This window comes from Aspergillus versicolor (genome assembly GCF_001890125.1).
Source record: "Aspergillus versicolor CBS 583.65 unplaced genomic scaffold ASPVEscaffold_7, whole genome shotgun sequence".
NCBI classification, from domain to species: domain Eukaryota; kingdom Fungi; phylum Ascomycota; class Eurotiomycetes; order Eurotiales; family Aspergillaceae; genus Aspergillus; species Aspergillus versicolor.
Window position 1 is genome coordinate 1,423,987 of NW_024467530.1, and position 17,081 is coordinate 1,441,067.

Genomic DNA, 17,081 nt, shown 5'->3' on the forward strand with positions numbered 1-17,081 from the left:
ATTGTGAGCGCGACGAGACGCTCTTGGTTTCTGGGATGCACCATGCCCAGCAGGGTTAGGTAGGCGTGAGCTGAATACAATCTAAAACCCAGATATGGCGTTCCTCCGACAGCGATCCTGTCGCGGTTAACGAAAAATGATCACTGAGTTAGTAGTCTGGTCTCGGGTCAGCCGCTCCTACAAAGTCGTCGAGATCGTAGCTTATCAGTTTTGATTTCTCAGAGGGATGAGTTTATCTGTATCTTCCCCTTTTTAAAGCCGTGCTCCGCATTTGTCGTCCAGTCATCTTGGATCTTAGTGGCGGAGATGGGCTCGTTTCTTTTTCTGGAACACTTTAGCCTTGCATGATCACCACTACTCCAGAGCCCTGGATGATTACACTTCGAAATTGCGTTGATATGACCCAGGGCCTGCATTGCAATCCGTGCTGATTGCTGACTGCTGACGCTGGTGATCTTTAGCCCAGTTGTCGATCCGATTTGGTACCAAACAAGTCTGTGCATTTGGATGAGGTTCCACTGATAAGAGTCTCGCGGTTCACAGGCTGGATAGACTTGTTCGCCTCAAACCACCCCCGAACTATCGGTTTTTGTGACGACACCTCTTTATCAGCCTCTAAGCGAACCATCGCTGCCTCTGCCTCGGTACTTTCATCGTTCTCTAGGGCTTCTTGTTCATCCGAACCCGCTCGCAAGACTGCTTTGGGATATTATCCACCGAATCATGGAGAACCCATCCATATCAGTCTCCATTCAAGAGTGACCGGTCAATTGCGGATCATCCATTCCCATTGTTCGCTTCGAGATAGTTCATGCGGTCCCCAAGAGAATGATCAACCTTTCGCCAAGATCTATCCCTCAGGGCTCTATCCTGGAGCCGTGAGATTGAATGAACCTCTTGGCTCAGTCGTTCGGAATTACGTGGGCATAATCACCCTCCGCCTGTCATTACTTGGAACGATGCAATTGTCTTATCTACGTGAATATTGGATCTGCAATGGATCTCCTGATTTGGAATCCAAAGACTTTCCGAACTACTCTGTACATTGGGGTTGGTTCTCAGCCTGAAGTGTATACCGAGGGATTCCTTTAAGCGACCAGTGATCCGAGATAGTGTTCCTGGGTATTGGAATTATTGGAAACTCAGCTCTTCTTGTTCAGGAAGGGAACGTGATGATCAGATAAGGCCTCTATAGACCTGCTTTGAGTCTTGTCATAGACATCCTCGACAGGCATATATATAGGACTTAGAATCCCCTCCCAATGGCACTTGAATCCTAACAGCATCAATCTCAATACCAAATATAAAGTCTCTTACTCACCCAAACCTTTACCAAAACGCCCTTAGATACCTCACTTTTACTAAACCCAACCGTCAAGATGAAGTTCACCACCGTTCTCTCTGCCTTCGCTGTTGCGGGCTCTGCTCTGGCCACTGCCCTCCCTGCCACCGAAAGCGACCTCACCCAGCAGCTCACTGCCCAAGTCCAGGAGGCTGCTCGCCAGATTGAGGCTGCCAAACTCGAGAAGAGGGACACCAGCAAGTGCATTGATCCTATTCTATGCTGTGGCACCCTCACCACTCCTCTTGACCCCATCGTCGACCCCATTCTCGAGGGGCTGGGTATTAACGCCGCCAATATCGTTGGCTCCGTAGGCCTTCTTTGTATGTCTTGATATGTGTATGAGTCCCTTCACCTTACTAACTTTGATAGGCCACGCCTACGAGAAGGAGTCTTGCACCACCGCTCCCCAGTGCTGCACTGAGATTAACCTCTTGGTAAGTCCCGAGCTCTAGTAAATATCTGGTATTCAACTAACATACCGTAGGGTGGTACACTTGCTCTTGGTTGCAGCGATCTCTAAGTGCTTGATTGTTGAGCTCATGAATTGTGTTGGTGGCGGTGCCGTTATGTATAACTACCGGTATGAGTCAGTGTGGAAATGATGGATATTGTGCCTTTAATTACTTCTCGGCGGGTGTGACTTGCCTAGATACTTCTATTTATTTACACACTTTAATGTATTGATACATTCAGATGACGGATTTCTGTTTGTGCATTGGACTTCCATTAGCTTTAATGTCTATTTGCAGAAAATACCTCATTTAAACAAGCGTATTCAGTCCGACATTGTGAAATAAACTTATATCCAATCTAGATTTTTTTACCAAAAACACAGTTTTATATGTATATTTGGGGGGTTTATATGAATGGTGATGTAGTTAGTTCAGTCGTGAGGGGCAGTGAACACTTATACTTTGGTGCCCTTGTCGACTAACATAAATAGCATACTGGGCTGTCGCAGAAATATTAACAAAATGAAAATAATCTCAAGTCCAATGAGCGTTGACCAGAGAAACGATTTTCAAGACTATTCGTTGACAGCTGCATTGACCATGTCATTCATGGCGGCTCTCCGCTTTGCGGTTGCTGGGGCAGAATCCAAAACAAACGAAGCGATAAGAAAAAAGTGGCGGCTCAACCCACAATCACCCCAGAAATTCCGACTCTTGACACGATCGTCATCTTTCCAACTACAAACGATAGACGACTAGTATACCTGGAAGGTTAATGCATAGACTTCCCGCCCACCCTAGACAATAACCTGCTGCTATGCTTTGGCTGCAACGACTCTGACGCCATACCACCGAGTACAACTAACGAAGATCACAACATAACGACCCGACACACAAGAAAGCAAACGAGCTGAACGCAATGGCACGAGAAAGCAATGCTCCGACCGATCCGGTTACTCCGGGAAAACCGAGAGACCAGACGAACCGTCCTCGACAACACCAGCCAGAATTCGGTGTACCGTCACCTCTGGGTCGCCCTGCATACCCTCAGAATCACGGCACCAGCAACCCTTTCTACATCCCTAAGCAGAATCGCCCAAGACCTGAACACCACAGATCACAGCAACAGCAGCAACATCCACGACCTCACAATCCGCTCCAGCAAAACGCGACTCGACCCAACATTCCCCCGCTTGTTGCGTCAACGCCGAAGCGAAACGAGCCGTTCGACCCCTTCAAGCCTGTCCGACCTTCTGCATACAACAATGATCGAATGTCTCGTCCTGTTGACAACGATGTGTTTGAGATCCGCCGCCCCGAGAACGTCACGTTCAATACCCCCAAAGCCCCAAAGACCTTTTACGCCTCGAAATCTCCACTGAAGCCCGCGAATGCCGCTAAAAACCTGCAGAATTTCGTCGACCTAACGACACCCGCTGGAGGTGGATTCTCGACCGGCGCAGTGCCGCGCTTTGGATCGACGGGAGCAAGTGACTGGGTGGATACGGCAAAGGCGAATGAAAATATAAAGGCACTACTAGAAGGAGCGTTCGAGGACGAAGATGAAAAGCAACCAAAGCCAAAGGGCAAGAAAAAGAACAAGAAGAAGAGCAACAAGGCAAAGAAAAAAGATAGCCAGAGTGAGCCCAAGGCAAAAGAGGATAGTTTGGAGATGGACGATCTAGCTGCTCAGCTACAGGGAGTGAGTGTGAATGAAACCAAAGCAACCAATGACGACAATGATTCGGATGAGGTGCAAGGGAACGAATCTATAGCAAAGAAGAGTACTGCCAACGTCGAAAACCAGGGCGAAAATGATGAGAAGGACGCTAGTGATGCTGAATCGGAAGCCGAGGAAGACGACGAAGATGACGAGGATGATGATGATGGTACTGTTGAGGGGCTGAATGTTCAGCTTCTTCCCCATCAGCGACAGGGACTCAATTGGATGTGCGAGAAAGAGATCGGCTCGCGAAAGACTATGAAAGAGGGGAAGGGTGTACTTCCAAAGGGTGGAATCCTGGCCGATGACATGGGTCTTGGAAAGACGGTCCAGGCCATTGCTCTCATGCTCACAAATCAGAAGCCGAAAGATGGCACCAGACGGCGACCTGCATTGTTTGATTATGATCAAGAGTCTGATGACAGTGATGAAGAAGATGCCGAGTCGCGAAACCTCCCGAAGGGATTGAGCAAGTCCACCCTGGTCATTGCCCCTCTTGCGTTAATCAAACAGTGGGAATCCGAGATCAAATCCAAGGTGGAACCGTCTCGAACACTCCGAGTACTCGTTTACCATGGGAATACTAGAGCCAAGTCAACTGACCGTCTGGATGACTACGATGTTGTGATCACTACTTATGGAACCCTGACTTCTGAGCATACTGCTGTTACAAAAAATGACAAGAAGTCGGGTGTTTTCTCCGTCCACTGGTATCGCCTCATTCTTGACGAAGCCCACACCATTAAGAACCGCAACGCAAAGGCAACGCAGGCTGCATATTCACTGGATGCTGAGTATCGCTGGTGCCTGTCCGGCACACCCATGCAGAACAATCTTGACGAGCTGCAGAGTCTGATTAGATTCTTGCGAATTAAGCCGTACAACGATCTCGCAAACTGGAAGGATCAAATCACAAGACCCCTGGCGAACGGACGTGGTGGTCTTGCAATTGAGCGGTTACAGGTTGTCTTGAAAGCCTTCATGAAGCGTCGAACCAAAGACGTCTTGAAACTGAACGCAAACCTCAAGCCTGGGGAAGGAAAAGCTGACGGGGAAAAGAAAAATCCTGGTTTCCAAATCACCAAGCGTGAGGTCATTAAGGTTGCGCCAGATTTCATGCCCGGCGAGAGAAACTTCTACCAGCGATTGGAACAGCGCACAGAAAATAGCCTCGAAAAGATGATGGACGGTTCTAAAATGGATTACGCTGGGGCATTAGTTTTGCTCCTGCGGCTTCGGCAATGTTGTAACCACCCAGATCTAGTCAAAAGCGACTTGGCGAAAGATAAAGATATCCTCTTGCAGACGGGTGCCTCGAACAGCCAGTCGTCCGCAAAGCAGAATAATGATTTGGATGCTATGGCGGACTTGTTCGGTGGTCTCAGTGTCGTGTCGAAAAAATGCGACATCTGCCAGATGGAACTGAGCCAAGCCGAATCAACTGGCGGTGGCAGCAGATGCAGTTCATGTGAGAAGGATTTCAATACGCCTTTGGCGGCACATGGGGCCACGAAGAAGAAGGAATCTAAAAATATCGTTGACCTTACTGCATCTCCATCAGAGCGCCACTCGAAAGATCGCATGGGCCGTGTCCGCAGGAATAGAAGAGTTGTCATGGATAGTGATGATGAAGAAGAGGGCGGCGAATGGCTAGTTCCTGAGGACCAGCGCGCAGCAGGGCTCTCCCTGGGTAAGGCCGGAGGATCCGACGACGAAGACGCAGAGGGAGGCGGCGAATGGATTGGAGACGAAGATTCTGAAACGGATGGCGAACCTGAAAGCCCTAGTCAGCGGCGTCGTCCCCAGGCATCTCAGGTTGATGAGGACTCTGAGGAAGACATCTACTTGAACCCCGGAGATGATGAGAACCAGGAGCTTCCATCGACCAAGGTCCGCGAACTGATGAAGATTCTCCGTCGCGAGGCGCCCGATTTTAAATTTATTGTCTTCTCTGTTTTCACGTCCATGCTTGACAAGATCGAGCCATTTTTAAAACGCGCTGGGATTGGTTATGCACGATACGATGGCAGTATGCGCAATGACCTCCGAGAAGCGAGTCTTGACAAACTCCGGAACAACCGGGCTACCCGAGTGTTGCTCTGTAGTTTGCGGGCTGGTGCGTTGGGGCTGAACCTGACTGCAGCAAGTCGCGTGGTCATCCTGGAACCATTCTGGAACCCTGTAAGCTGACACCCCCTTGCTTGTTTGACAATAGACTAATCCTTGGCTTTAGTTTGTCGAAGAACAGGCGATCGATCGCGTACACCGACTCAATCAGACCGTAGACGTGAAAATTTACAAGATGATTGTTAAAGATACAGTCGAAGAGCGCATTCTCGATCTACAGGAGCGCAAGCGGGAACTGGCCAACCTCACAATTGAGGGCAAGACAGCAGCGGCCAAGCTTACGATGAACGACATGATGGCGCTCTTCGGGAAGGACGCCGAATCGCGATACACGGGCGGCCAGAGCAGTCTTGAATTCTCGCCGCAAAAGCGAGGTTTACTCAATTCGAACCATGAGTCGACGAGCCAAGAACGGTCAGATACCACCACTACTAGCGGGCGCGACGACTCTCGTGATCGCAAGGGCAGACAAGAGAGTCGAGCGCCTTCAACTGAGCACTCGGTGTATGGGAGACGCTGGTAGTCTACCAGGTAGCCCACCAGGAGTTTTGAATGGATGAGACACGAGGGATGGAAATAGATTTATTATGAGGTGGTTTAGATAGTTATTCATTTCGGGATTTTTGTATTGAGTTATTCGGCATTGCATTGAACGGTTTATCTTTGAGTCCGATGTTCGGTACTGAAGAGATTTCACTTGTAGAGAGGCAGCTGAACGAGTCATATGTAGCATTACGGTGAGGAAGTGTGGATGGCCCTTCCACGCAGTGGAGATGTAGTGGGAATTTCCACCATGGATTATGGATAACCTCAACCCCTGAATTGCAGGGTCAGAAGGATGGCTTCTAGAAGTCTCAGCGAAGGAGCGGAACACGTAATAGCGTGGAAGGAGGAAAAGAAACCATGCTGTCACTAGCAGGGGGCATTCAGGCCCTCCAGCGCAGAGTTCGGATGAGTCTGATTGTGAAGTGACTTGTCAGACGGCAGAAGAAAGTCGCAGATGATGAAACGCGATCTGCAGCTCGCAGTCTGCGAACGAAATGAATGGAAAACGTGGCGGCCACGAGATGGCCTCTCATGGGTGTCCTGAAAGAAATACCCGTCGTTTTTCTGTGGCAAAGTGGCCGGACAAGAAGCTTTAGTAGTGACCCCGTCATTTCCTCCTTTGTTCTGGGGAATTAATTGTTCTGGTCGACTTTCTTGCTGTCTATCTCGATCGCATCCCAGTTCCACCTCAGACTGCGCAGACTAGCGGCCCGCCTCCATCTTCATTCCAACTTCCCCGTCGCCAGGCCACGAACCGTCTCCTTTTCACCACTGCCCGTCCTGAGCCCTTCTCATCCAAGCCCACTCCCTCTCGTCCAGAATTGCAGACCGTCTCTATCTTGGCTCTTTTTCTTCTTGCTCTGGTACGTCACCCTCGCTGCCAACCTGCCTCGGCCGCAGTTCCTTGCCCCCTACAAACGCCCTTGCCGACCTTGACTGCTCTTTGTCTACCTGAGACCTTCAATTTTAACCTCTGACTTGTTCTGTCTAGGTTTGCATGCGGTGAACCTTCGATCCGCTTATCTCCCTATAAACCCTGTCCTCCGCCGCTCTTCCTCCGCTCTCTCTACTCCCTTCTCCCGTCCTCCCCGACCTCTCTCCAGCTGTCGACCAGCTTTGATCACGGATTGTCTGCCTCGGCAATACGATACACGTTCGAATGGGATGCTGTCGCAGGTGACGCGAAACAACAATCTCACCTCTGTTGTCATAACGACTACTGTTCTAGATGGGAAATTCCCAAGGGAGACAGGTTGCCTCCGACAATGAGGGTATGTGCTACCTGAACGGGTCTGGACCTATCACACCCCTGTAGTGGCAGTGGGCGCGGACCCCGCCAGACGCGCCGGAAAAATATATTTGGTGCAAGATTTGGCTAACTCTGCGATAGTGAACTTGAACCAGTTCCGGCTGCTTCGAGTTGTCGGCAAAGGTGCCTTTGGCAAGGTCCGCATCGTCGAGAAGAAGGACACGGGCTTGACCTTTGCATTGAAGTATATTCGCAAAGAGGAAGGTATGTATTTTTCTTTACCAATGCAGATTTCTCTTGACCCTTACTGACCAAAATTTTTGTCTTGCTATAGTGGTCCGCTCAGAGAGTGTACGAAATATCATTCGGGAACGTCGAATGCTCGAGCACCTCAACCACCCCTTCCTTTGTAACTTGCGGTACAGCTTTCAGGATATTGAGTACATGTGCGTTGGAATCTGCCAATCCCCGTCTTCAATGTTGCTGACTTTCACAAAAGCTATATTGTGGTGGATTTGATGAATGGCGGCGATTTGCGCTTCCACATCTCACGAAAATGTTTCACTGAGGATGCTGTAAAGTTTTGGCTCGCTGAACTTGGATGTGCTTTGAGGTACATTCACTCGCAAGGCATTATTCATCGCGATGTCAAGCCAGACAATGTGTTGTTAGACTCAGAAGGACACGTCCATCTGGCAGATTTTGTAGGTTCTCCGTTCCGACTCTGATCGTGTCGCCCCTAACCTGGCTTTCTCCACAATAGAACGTGGCATCAGACTTCCGACCTGGGAAGCCCCTGACGAGTAAATCTGGCACGCTAGCTTATCTTGCCCCCGAGGTGTATGAGGGAGGAGGTTACTATTTCGAAGTCGATTGGTGGTCATTGGGTGTTACGTTCTACGAATGCATTTACAACAAGGTTAGTAATTTGCCCTTTTCTACCATGCCATCCGGGCTAATGTAAGGACAGAGACCTTTTGAAGGCCGCTCTCAGGATACTCTTAGCGAAAACATCAAAAAGGCGCAACCGAAATACTATGTCACGAACCCCGCGGTCTCCATCCCTTGCCTGCGAGCCATGTCCGCGTTGATGGAAAAAGATCGGAGTAGGCGAATTGGCGCGGTCAGCTTTGAGAGCTTCATGTCGCACCAGTTCTTTGCCGATATCGATTTTGCTGCCTTGGAGCGAAAGGAAGTGCCCCCAGTGTTCCGCCCATCGAGCGATAAGACGAATTTCGACGCAACATATGATTTGGAAGAGTTGCTCCTGGAGGAAGCCCCACTTGAAGCCAGGGCCCGAAGGCAGAAACCAAGAGCCGAGCTGAGGGAAGATGCAACAGCGAAGGAAATTCGCGAAGACGAACTCCATCGACTCATCGAAACTATGTTTGAGCCGTTTGATTATACGGTAATGAGCTATCGTGGGAATGCAGCCGAAGCAATTGCGGCTGCTACGCGCCCTGAAGACTGTGTCCAAACGACGACGACAGTCTCGTCGACGCACTCACGGCATTACTCCCAACCTGATTCGGCGCGAGGCTCGCCAGCCCGTACGGAAGGGTCACCCGCTCGCTTGCCCCTGCCAGACAACCAGTCTTCTATCGGTGAGGCTATAGAGCCCACGACCAGCCATCCTATCAGCCCGTCAATGCCGACGTCCGCGCCGCCCCCGCCACCTGGGGTGCCCCCTCCTGCTCCCAACTTCCATCGGCCCTTTGTCCCCCCGCCGTCCGGAAGGGCTCGACCAACTGGGCGCAAGACCAGCAAGGGCGGCGGCGTGCAAATGGTTCTCGAGGAAGCGGGTAGCTGGAGTGAGCTTGCCGATCAAAGTACTACTCTCCCTGCAGAAGGCTACGACCCTGCCACCAAAGGAAAGTCTAACAACGGCGGAATGCTTGGTTTCTTGAGCCGCAAGAAGGGACGTGACAGAAGCCCCAAGCCGCAAGAACCTGGTGTTCTCGGTAAGGAGGGAGCCCGACAAATTATCAGCTGAACGAATGCGCGGGATGAGTTATCCCTCAAAATAACCCTCAAGGCAGTATTGATTTCAGGTGCCCTGTAAAAAGTTCAAAGCAGGCATACCGAGACCAGCCCATGGCTTGGATGATTCAACTGGCGAGAATCGCAGTCTACACCATACAGATCCAGCAATAGTCTTGGACAACTCTGTTCCTCGGCAATGCGGCGAGAATATATGACGTTTACAAATCGATAGCAAATCTAACAACCTGAACATGACAAGGTTGCGGGGATATATCGAAACCAAGTGCTGGATATACGGCGATGTTCGAAATCAATTTACCATAATCAATTTTCTTCTCTTCGTTTTTCTTTTGGTTCCTGATTCCCCTGGCTTCAGCGCTGATCTATTTGATGTTTTTCGTTTGCATCGTCCTTCATTTCCTTTTTCCTGGGTGGCTCCGGAGTTAACAGAACGGGGTGGCTTACTGACTCACTGACTGACATATGATGCCCGGATATACTTAATCTCTCTCATCCATCTGCATATCTCTTTCGTTTCATCCAAATGCACTAGTCGCAATCGCAAATATCTGTTTTGCTCTGCGTCGTGATTGGTATCTATGTACCTTTTTGCATACCCTGCTGTTATGGCCATGTCTTTGTTGTATTATCCGTGATTGAAATAGACGGATGGTGAGATTGACAGTGGGCTCGTTGGTTGGTGTTGATACCAACTATAGTGCTTACTATCTATACCCACTTTCGCTTTGTTGTTGGCCTGACGCTGGAGGACTTTTTGTAATTTATGATGCTCGACTTACATACTCTCTCCATACCACTAGTTCTATAGAATATCTGAATGGACACCGCGTGCGCGCTGGTTTATGTGAATATTATATTATCGTGTTAGCAACTTAATGCTTTAAGGTCATGGTTACTGTACTCTTGAATTTAAGACAGCGAGTAGCTATAAAGTATCTATGGATGATTCCATTCTGAATACATTCTTTTCTCCATTCAGCCCGGGCAAGGGATCTTTTTGTTTACTCGAGCGGTGAGGATTCGAGTCACATGAACGGATCGGGAACCGAGGAACATACACAGAACAATCATGGCATGTAAGGTTGGCGAAATGGCATCACGCAATATAATAGGATCAATCGTAATTAATGCAGGCACTATGTACGGGAATACAGAGTGCATATCCATTTATGAAAGGCTGCAAATTGAGGCATTCATAGTGTACTAAATGTTTAAGAGCGTCGTAAGGCTATTCTTATCTCTGGTTTCGAGAGTAATTATTTAATTTCACGACCCCAGCGCTCGCATGTCGAGTATAAATTAATCCATGACGGGGGGAGATAACAAGGTGGTCTTTAAATGCGTATATACAACCAAGAAAGCTTTTTTTTATATATATACATATACAAAATCAATTCCCAGGCAACTCTATAAACCGAGACTGGACACCAACACCAACATTCGTCGGATCTACCTCGCTCGGTTCCGTCTGCTTCGACGGCGTGGTCAACCCACCTGGTAACTCCGCTCTGCACGGCGCGGTGGACTCGTCTGGTAATTCTGCTTTGTATGCCGCGTCACCGCTGACTTCTGATACCGGTGGATGTTGACTGGAATACCCGCCCATGCTAGCGCCAGCACCAGCACCGCATTCAGCCCCTTGTCGTGTTTGGGCAGCCGTGGTTTTTGAGCGGCGACGGAGGTAGAAGACGGCAGCACCGACGAGGATCAGGGCAGGGACACCTACGCCTACGCCGACGCCGATTCCGATTTTAGTAGCGCGTGAGAGACCGGAGGCAGAGTTTTTGGGGTTGTTGTTGTTGCCGCCGCCTGGAGAAGGGGATGAGGGATCTGAAGTGTTGATGCGGAAGTAGGAGCTTGAGAAGTAGCGAGGCCCGCCTTCTGTTTGCTGGTTTTCATTCCACAGAGTGAGGAAGAAGACGTCGTTCCAGGTGAAGTTGACGTCTGGGTTCATGTCGAATGTGTATTTTTTTGGGCCGTTTTCTCTGTTTTCTTTGATGTTGTCAGTATGAGGTCTCATATTTTCCCACATTTTTCTGCAGGTACCAGGGTGTGTGCATACCGAAAAGCCGGATTGCAGATGAGTTCTCATTTTGGTACATAATCAGACTGACGTTAGTCCAATTGGTATTCCAACTGAATTGGGTGCTAGCATGTTGCTTATAGACGGGGTAGTCTGATGTTTTGTTTCCGCTATTGAGCTGGGCCGGCCGAGACCCGGGGACAACAAAAAAGTTTACGTTCTGGGCAGAGCAGAGACTGACGCCAAAGACGGACAGTAATAGGAAGAGGAGCTGCATTTTGGCAAGTCTGGTTGGCTGTGCCCAAGCATGAATAGGTTTCCTGGACCTGGGACCTGCGGAGGGCGATTCTCGAGAGCAAACACAGTGTGAAAGGTGTCATAAGAAGTAAAGGATGTTCCGCATGATTGATTGTTTGATAAGATAAACCGTAAAATTTTGGGAATTAAACGCAGACTGCTAGATGGGTTTACGCCGTATATTAGGGGAGAGATCTTACTTTCCGGGCCCCAATCTGCAACATACCCTGCCACACAGGGTCTTATTGTGGAGCGCACCACTCCATCTCCCGCTTGACTTCGCCGGTTGGAGGCCTGATCTCCAGGGTCAGAGCTTGATTCATGATTAGCCTTGCTATCTCTTGCGAAGAACGAGGCTGAGCAGGGCAAGTCAATTGTCCAGTGCGACGTAGTATTAAATACCCGGATAATGGGGGTCTAGCAGTAGCGCAGTAGGTGGTCTAGGTCAAGGGCAGTGGAGAATGGCATGGAACCATTTTGATACTACTCCTGAACGTTGAAGTCCGGGGAATTGGAATGAGGAACTGATAGTAGCACAGCAGCGGTAGAGGCTTGGCCGCCTGATGACATCGGATCCAGCATGTTGGAGTGCAGAGTGCCAACTGCCAAGTGCCGAGTCCAAAAATAATCTTGTTGACTTGTCGGGTACAAAGGGCCACAGCCGCCCACAATGCCAATCAAGAGGCGCAACCAGCCGCAGAGAATTTGAGGCAGGAATAAGGATGATCATCAGGATGATCAAGAATAGACCAGCCTGTGCGGTCGCCTGGCGGGACTGCGTGGAGGCGGCAACGAGGCGCGGACTTGGTTAGTGCGCGCTAGCGACCGGTGGCTGCATGATTGGCAGGCTGCCAGGCAGCACCCGGAGTTGAGCGGGCGTCTGAAACCATGAAACAAGTGAGACCTCAACAGGCGATGACGATGCCTGTGAATCATGTGGGCATCGTGCTCACAGGGCGGTCGAATGGCAGTTCCTGAGGCAGTGGAGCAGAGTGAAGAACAGAGGATTGCGCGAACAAGGAGGAGAAGCGTTGTTCCAGTTCCAGTTCCAGTTCCATTCCCTGGCTTCGTCATCCTTGTCCGGACCTCCAGAAAGCTCTGTTTTCAGTACCTTTAATGATTCCTTTCGACCACTTCTCTTCTGCTCTTCTTCTTGCATCTTTATCCATCATCTTTTCCCCAATTCCCACTCTCCATGGGCCTGTCAGACACGTGGCTGAATCTTAAACCCCGGAGGACCGTGTGGGTGGCGCTGGCCGCCGTCTGCCTGGTCTGCACTTCGCTGCTGCTCTTCTACCAGTACGAGGGCATTCCGTTTACATCAGATCATGTGCCAGGGACCCCGGTCCTGGAAGCAAGTAATAAAACCGGTAGCAGTACTATCACACAGCACAACCCCAGCAATGCCGTGCAGAGCGACCGCCGATGCCAGGCCTTCGCGGACCCCGGAAACATCGTCTTTGTGATCAAGACGGGGGCGACCGAAGTTTACGAGAAGCTCCCCACCCAGTTGCTCACCACCCTTGGGTGCGTCCAGGATTTCCTCCTCTTCTCTGACCTCGAGGAACGAATTGGCCCATACCATATCCGCGACACCCTTGCCGATTTCAATGAGACACTCAAGGAAACACTGCCGGACTTTCAACTGTACCGCGAGCAGCTGGAGTACCGCCGTACGAACCAGGATATGGCCGACCTGAAGGGTGACAAGGCATGGAAATTGGACAAGTACAAATTCCTGCATCTGGTCGAAAAGGCCTGGCTGGAGCGCCCTGGTCGGGATTGGTACTTTTTCTTCGAGACGGATACTTACATTGTTTGGACGAACCTGATCCTCTGGATGAAGCGGATCTCGCCACCCAAAGAACCCCTCTACTACGGCTTCATCCAATACTTCATGAACGACCCGTTTGCACACGGTGGAAGTGGCATTGTTATTTCGGGACAGCTTCTCGAGCAATTAATTGGAGACCACGCCGGACTCGCGAATAAATATGACGATGTCTTCACCAGCAACTGCTGCGGCGACTCCGTCTTGGCCAACACCATCCGCCAGGAATTGGACTTGGGCGTGCAAAATATGTATCCACAGATTAACGGAGAAAAACCTTCTACTCTTGGCTTTGGTCCCTCACAATGGTGCCAACCCGTCGTGACGATGCATCATCTTCACCCGCGAGAGCGAACTGCCATTTTCGATTTCGAACAAGCCAGGCAGGACCTAACGGTACGAACCGCCCTCCAAACCCCAGCTTTCACGTCTTTACAATTGCATACTAACACTCACTCGCAATAGGAGCCCCTCACCTTCGCCGAACTCTCCTACCTCCCCTTCCCCGAAAACAACACCCGCGAGTACGAAGAAGACTGGGATAACCTCTCCAACATCCCCATCAAGTTCGCCGGTGCACTGACATCATCGCTCGAAACATGCCGTCAGGCCTGCACCGACACCCCGCGGTGCTTTCAATGGCGATACAACTCAGACGGAGACTGCGAGATCTCGACGGATGCTTTCCTCATTGGCGGCTCAAAGAAGCCAGAGGGCAACGGGAAACGCTGGTACTCCGGGTGGAGGGTCGACGAAATCCAGAAATGGCGAGAGGCGAATCCTTGCAAGGAAGTGAAGTGGGTTGAGCCTCATTGATTGAGTCGCGTTATTAGTGGTCATCCTCTTTTTCCGAGGCTGGGACTTGAGAGAGGGTATTCTTCGCCGCAGGCAGGCAGCGTTGTTCAGGCTCTTGCGGCCTTTGCTGTTCATTTTAACTTTTTTTTTTGTCCATTTTGGCGGGATAGCACGGATGCATAAGCATGGTAATTTTTGTTTGGTTTAGACTAGATTTGGCCTGGGTTGCATATGCAGTACATACTACCATACTACTTCTGGCTGCGCGAGGTTGTCCTGCTTGGCCTTTTATGCCTGAGACACATTAAGTGGATATTTCTCATGCCGGTGTACAGGTAGCTATCTTATGTACAAACTTCTAAATACATGCCGTCCAATCATTCGTATGCAACACGTAAAAACCCGGACCAAGGAATGATGTAAAGGATTAAGAAATATAAAATGGGAGAAAAGGGTAAAGTAAGACAAAAGTGTTGAGTAAAAGATATAATATAGAATCGAAGAAGAGAAAAGAGAAAATAAATAGAAGAGAAGAGAAAAGAAGTGTAAAGGCTGAAAACGCAAGAGTATCGGTATCGAAATCGCTATCGGAATCGGAAAGCACATTGTATATCATGAGGATGAAGCAGAAGTAGTCGCCGCGGCCTTCGGCGGGTTCTGGTTTTGGCCCTCTTCTCCACCAGCGTCGTTTTTCCACGACCCAGAGTACCAATGTGAGACCAGGTATGGCCCCTGGTCTGTCGGCTTACCGCCCTGCAGCGCCGCGAAGGCGGCCTGAGGGAGGACAAGGATATCGCCCAGGAGCTTGGGCTCCTTCAGATGGCGAATTTGGTCCTTGGTGACCTCCTGGCCTGTTTCTTCGGAGACGCTCCTGAGAAGAGCCATTGTGATGGCCTGAGGCCCTGTGACGGCGACGACATCGGTCAACATGGGTTTCGTGAGTTCGGATACAGAGACGTGGTTATCGTTCGCCTGGTATTTGAGCTGTCTCACGACGTACTCGATGACGGCCTTGAAATGTTGGAGGTGGGGTTTCACCATAACCGTCCAGCTGGCGAATTGCCATCCGTCGAATTCAAGGCCCACGACGACGTTAATGGGGTTCTCAGTGTCTTTGGTGAACCTCTCGGGAATCCATTCGGATACGGGGACCTCGCAGGTGACGTCGAGATCGCTCCAGATACCGCCATCGGCGTAGAGGATGAGCACGCGGAGGAAGTCGGCCTTGAGGATGGGTACCGTCAGGGCCATGTATGTTTCGAGGACTTCGGGCCATTCTGCGTAGTTTTCGCGGACGTATTGGTCCGCGCTCTCGTCTGTGAGGAGTTCGTGGCGGAAGTTGGGGTTCTTCGTGAACCATGTGTCGACGTACTTCTGGACTGGTTCGCTGACACCCTTGGGGCCACATTTATGCCAGATCTTCGCAGGGAATTCAGGGGAAGCCTGGTGTGCGAGGAGTGGTTTAATACCTGCGCTGTAGCCCGTGTCATCTTGTTTATTCGGTTCGGCTTGCGTTTCAGGGGCCACGGTGGTCGTAGCTATCACAGTATTCGTGATCGTCACAGTAGCGAGCTCGGGTTGCGAGGTGATCAAGGTGGGGAGGGAGGTTTGTAGCGACATTTCCAGGGTCTCATTTTGGCTGTTTAGACGGATGACGCGGTTGAAAAGGTACATGTTGAAAATAAGGAGGAACACGAAAATGGCCATGCCATAACGGCTGGCGCTGTTCACCAGGCCCGCCATCGTAACGGAGCGAAGGAGTTGGTAACGAGAGAATGAAGGTCAGGGTATTCGCAGAAGTGTAAGAAAAGAACGGCTGGGAGTGAACTTTGACCCAGGAGTGAATATGCAATGGACAAAGACTTTTTTCAGCAAGGATTCATGGCTGGGATTATTATTTCCACCCAGAATGTGCTGATGGCGCGGGACGGTGAGGTTCCGGTGGCTTTGCACTGATGAAAGGAATAATCGAGAGGGGTATATGCAGGGGCCCCGGGTCAGTCGTCCTCGTCGCTCATAAATTGATAACAAGTCGCTGAATCGCACACCGGACAAAGCAAGATCAAGGAATTGCCCAAATTCTTCACGATCTCTACTAGCCAGTGGGTCAAGGCCAGCCGCTTGAGATTTGAGAAGGGTTTGATTTGGTGGATCGCCTCTGGAGCAAATAATAAGATGAACGGAGAGGCCCTTTCGCAGGAAGGAAGCCAAGCTCAAGGCCTGAGACAAGTGGATGGGGATGGTTGGTTCCTATTGGGGCCTTGGCTGGCCGCCGTGGAAGACCCTGCCTGAACGAACGGGAGAAAAGGCTGGGCCTGAGGATCTGATTTGTTTGGGGAGGCGAGAACGGGTCTGCGGCTGGGCTATTTGTGGCCGTATTTATTGCCAGTCCAGCGCCCCAGCCACGCTCGTGTCCGAGTGGCGCGTATTATTGGGTGTGCCCATGAGAGGCAATCCTTAGCCCAATTGGGTCTTTTTTTTCTCGATATTTGGGCCCACAGTAGCGAAGAATGCGCCGTCCGCCGCGCGGTCTCGCCTCTTCGCTCTGCGCCGGCTGGCGGTCGATTGATGTTCCGGCTCGCTTACCTAATGCAGGTGTTTTGGCGATCAACGTCTGACAAGTACAACGATATTGGCAACGAGGGGTATCAAAGAATTTAACTAGAGCTTCAATTTGTAACATTAACAA

The 17,081-nt window shown here is 50.4% G+C and overlaps 7 protein-coding genes across 7 annotated transcripts; 5 read left to right on the forward strand and 2 right to left on the reverse strand.

Moving 5' to 3' along the window:
- The first annotated feature begins 143 nt into the window (after positions 1-143).
- On the forward strand, positions 144-1,223 carry ASPVEDRAFT_788701 (uncharacterized protein). Its single transcript, XM_040816614.1, has 2 exons — positions 144-238; positions 462-1,223. Exons 1-2 carry the CDS (start codon positions 227-229, stop codon positions 1,065-1,067), a joined length of 618 nt encoding a protein of 205 aa, XP_040670178.1. The 5' UTR covers positions 144-226; the 3' UTR covers positions 1,068-1,223.
- ASPVEDRAFT_786900 (hydrophobin family protein) lies at positions 942-2,092 on the forward strand. Its single transcript, XM_040816589.1, has 3 exons — positions 942-1,665; positions 1,715-1,779; positions 1,830-2,092. The coding sequence occupies exons 1-3, from the start codon at positions 1,380-1,382 to the stop codon at positions 1,863-1,865; spliced, it is 387 nt and encodes a 128-aa protein (XP_040670179.1). The 5' UTR covers positions 942-1,379; the 3' UTR covers positions 1,866-2,092.
- Positions 2,093-2,412: 320 nt separating this feature from the next.
- On the forward strand, positions 2,413-6,444 carry ASPVEDRAFT_152781 (putative SNF2 family helicase/ATPase). The gene is made up of 2 exons (XM_040808324.1): positions 2,413-5,701; positions 5,754-6,444. Exons 1-2 carry the CDS (start codon positions 2,717-2,719, stop codon positions 6,168-6,170), a joined length of 3,402 nt encoding a protein of 1,133 aa, XP_040670180.1. The 5' UTR covers positions 2,413-2,716; the 3' UTR covers positions 6,171-6,444.
- Positions 6,445-7,421: 977 nt separating this feature from the next.
- ASPVEDRAFT_85817 (serine/threonine-protein kinase) lies at positions 7,422-9,435 on the forward strand (the record flags this gene model as incomplete). Its single annotated transcript, XM_040817745.1, has 6 exons — positions 7,422-7,464; positions 7,584-7,706; positions 7,777-7,888; positions 7,942-8,146; positions 8,206-8,361; positions 8,413-9,435. 6 exons carry the CDS (start codon positions 7,422-7,424, stop codon positions 9,433-9,435), a joined length of 1,662 nt encoding a protein of 553 aa, XP_040670181.1.
- A 1,220-nt stretch (positions 9,436-10,655) lies between these two features.
- ASPVEDRAFT_43911 (uncharacterized protein) lies at positions 10,656-11,538 on the reverse strand (the record flags this gene model as incomplete). The annotated part of the gene is made up of 1 exon (XM_040812930.1): positions 10,656-11,538. One exon carries the CDS (start codon positions 11,536-11,538, stop codon positions 10,837-10,839), a length of 702 nt encoding a protein of 233 aa, XP_040670182.1. The 3' UTR covers positions 10,656-10,836.
- Positions 11,539-12,657: 1,119 nt separating this feature from the next.
- On the forward strand, positions 12,658-14,062 carry ASPVEDRAFT_43912 (glycosyltransferase family 31 protein; the record flags this gene model as incomplete). Its single annotated transcript, XM_040812931.1, has 2 exons — positions 12,658-12,736; positions 13,104-14,062. Exons 1-2 carry the CDS (start codon positions 12,688-12,690, stop codon positions 14,060-14,062), a joined length of 1,008 nt encoding a protein of 335 aa, XP_040670183.1. The 5' UTR covers positions 12,658-12,687.
- Positions 14,063-15,004: 942 nt separating this feature from the next.
- ASPVEDRAFT_85820 (glycosyltransferase family 32 protein) lies at positions 15,005-16,135 on the reverse strand (the record flags this gene model as incomplete). The annotated part of the gene is made up of 1 exon (XM_040817746.1): positions 15,005-16,135. The coding sequence occupies one exon, from the start codon at positions 16,133-16,135 to the stop codon at positions 15,005-15,007; it is 1,131 nt and encodes a 376-aa protein (XP_040670184.1).
- Positions 16,136-17,081: the final 946 nt, after the last annotated feature.